At 44.6% G+C, this 2,359-nt stretch overlaps 1 protein-coding gene across 3 annotated transcripts in view; it reads right to left on the bottom strand.

Annotated features, from left to right (window-relative positions):
- Positions 1 to 2,359, bottom strand: part of ALDOB (aldolase, fructose-bisphosphate B) — a 26,836-nt gene that overhangs the window by 13,361 nt on the left and 11,116 nt on the right. For all 3 annotated transcript variants that reach the window (XM_025202927.1, XM_025202930.1, XM_014519653.2), the window contains exons 2-3: positions 931 to 1,052; positions 440 to 651 (exon numbers count right to left, since the gene is read on the bottom strand). In XM_025202927.1, the coding sequence (XP_025058712.1) occupies positions 440 to 651; positions 931 to 1,042 (324 nt within the window). In that variant the 5' untranslated portion in view covers positions 1,043 to 1,052. The remainder of the gene's footprint in view (positions 1 to 439; positions 652 to 930; positions 1,053 to 2,359) is intronic.

Genomic DNA, 2,359 nt, shown 5'->3' with positions numbered 1-2,359 from the left:
CAGGAATCTGTAGATGTGACCAGAGTCATCAAACGAGGGTTAGAGGGGGTGGGAGGGGAGATGTTGGGGAACTGGGAAATCACAGGTGAAAGCAACTGTAATGGGAGGGAAGGAGAAGGGGAATGGTGACTGTAAGAGAAGGAGGGAGCAGGGGTGGAGCTGCTGCAGGGGACAGCTCAGGGGTTCTAGGAGTTGGTGTGGAGTCAAAAGAGAGGATAAAAGTTGTTGCTGGAGGGGATGCAGCAAGAGCTTTAGTGAAGCTGGAGGGTTTCCAGGATGAATACAATGGTTATAAATTTGCTTTGGCAATGTACAGAATGGGAACAGCAATGACTGTACAAGATCAGTGGCTATCAGTGATCCCAGCCTCAGCATATAGTTCGCATTCAGAGCTGCGGGGCTGATGTATCATGCCACCAGGTGCTTTGGCAATACGCACTTTTATTCCAACCACAATGCCCTTGTTCTTGATGACATCTGGAAATAGCTTTCCACTGCTGTCCTTCTGATAGAGGGTCTCATGGAAGAAGATCACTCCGCCAATACTTTGGTTGATGGAGGCATCTGAAGAGAAGAGGATTTCTCGGAAGGCACGGCGATTTTCCTCAGTGTTCTCCACATTGATCCTCTGCAGCCGGTTACCCATTGTACCTGGCAAAAGCAACCACAGGTCAGAGTGCAAGATATTAAGTCTGACAGTCCTTTCAGTTATGCACAAGGATGGAACAGTTAAAGTGGACTAGGCCTTCAGTCCAAATATCCACGCTGTCTGCCCACCATAAGCATATCCCTGATGAACCACTTTTCCAAAGAGACACAGGGATTAAATAATTTAGAGTTTGATTTACTTTTGCCTGTTTCCTTATAGGATTTCAAAGAGAAACATGAATTTAAAAGGTGTTAAGAAGTGTCAGTAGCTGTTCAACTCACCCACAGACTCATCTGCTGCAAGGATCCCCTTCCCTGAAGCCACAATCTTATGAGCAGTTTCGAAAAGGGCCTTCTTCTGCTCTGCGGACAGTGCTGGAAACTGGTGAGTCATGATGGCTGATCTGGCAGGGCACATAGAAAGGGAATTCCAAGCTGAATGATTGTGTTGGTAAAGTTACACTGATGGGATGCAGACTCAGAGGTATCACCACTGCTTGTGGATAAGGATCACTCTGTTCCTACTGAAATTCTTTCTATCCGGGTGCTTTCCTGGTCCCCATCACCATAGTACCTAGTACCTCACAGTCTGAAATGCAATTTATAATGTATTTATTTATTTACTGAACTGCTGTGATCCCATTTACTTGACAAGGAAGTCAGACACCAAGTGATTAAATTACTTGCCCAAGCTCATGTTGCATATCTGTGCTAGCACTAGGAACTGAACCCATTGCTCTCAGGTCCCAGACTAACACACTGGCCATTGCATCTTCCCTCCTCTCAGTTCTTGGAACTAGAATCCATTCTAGTGGGTACTTTAGACTCTCCTGTCCCAAGGGTTGCTGTCCAAAATCCACTCCACATGGACCTGTGATTCTTGTTCAGGGTCTGTTTCTCCCCAGGGCCCACACAGCCCATTCATTCCAGCACAGTCCAGGAATCCAGCTCAAGTTCTTCTCTGTGCTTTGTTTCTTTGTTAACACCAGAGTAGGCTGCAGAAGCAACATATGTGACATGCCATTTTTGAGTCCCCATGGGGACAGAACCCTAGGTGGGCATGTCTCTATATCTAACCAAGCTCAGAGCCCAGGGGGAGTTAGATATGGTGTTAAAATTTGGGTCAAAGTAACAAGCATAGTAATTGCTAGTAATTGCAGATTCAGCCGAGTGCTTTGTAAAGCAAATTTGATATTTTGCTCCTAAATAACAAAATGGTGATCTTTCATGCAACAAAATCTCTATCCTTCTACTGACATGATCAAAGTGCCTACCCTGTATATGATCTTGGATCACAAACATGGATCATAATCCATTCCTCTCTTACTATTGGGCTGTGACTGAGATGTATCAATGTTAAACATCCACCTTAAGAGATCTGACTTGTCTCCTAGGGCCCTTGTACATGTCCTCGGTTAGTTGCTAAAAATGTTTCTGGTTTAATTTTTCTTTCTTAGTTTAAGACAGCTAAATAAGTAACATGGACATGATTTACCACACAATGGTTTATTATGCTATAACTAGTAAAATGCGCTAGGGGGCATGTCAGAACAATTTTACCCTCCTGCCCTTTCAGTACTACTTTACTGCCAGGTGGCGTTTTAGGAAAAGTTTTGATATTTTGGTTGGTTCATTTTCTTGGGTCGTGCCAGGTTGCTTTTTGCGGGGGAATTGTTGGTGGTTTTGCTTGAGAGAGACGCATTTTGGGGGG

This window comes from Alligator sinensis, unplaced genomic scaffold, assembly GCF_000455745.1.
Source record: "Alligator sinensis unplaced genomic scaffold, ASM45574v1 scaffold560_1, whole genome shotgun sequence".
Taxonomy (NCBI): Eukaryota; Metazoa; Chordata; order Crocodylia; family Alligatoridae; genus Alligator; species Alligator sinensis.
The sequence above is the reverse complement of the archived record's forward strand: the minus strand, read 5'-3'. Positions and strand labels throughout refer to the sequence as shown.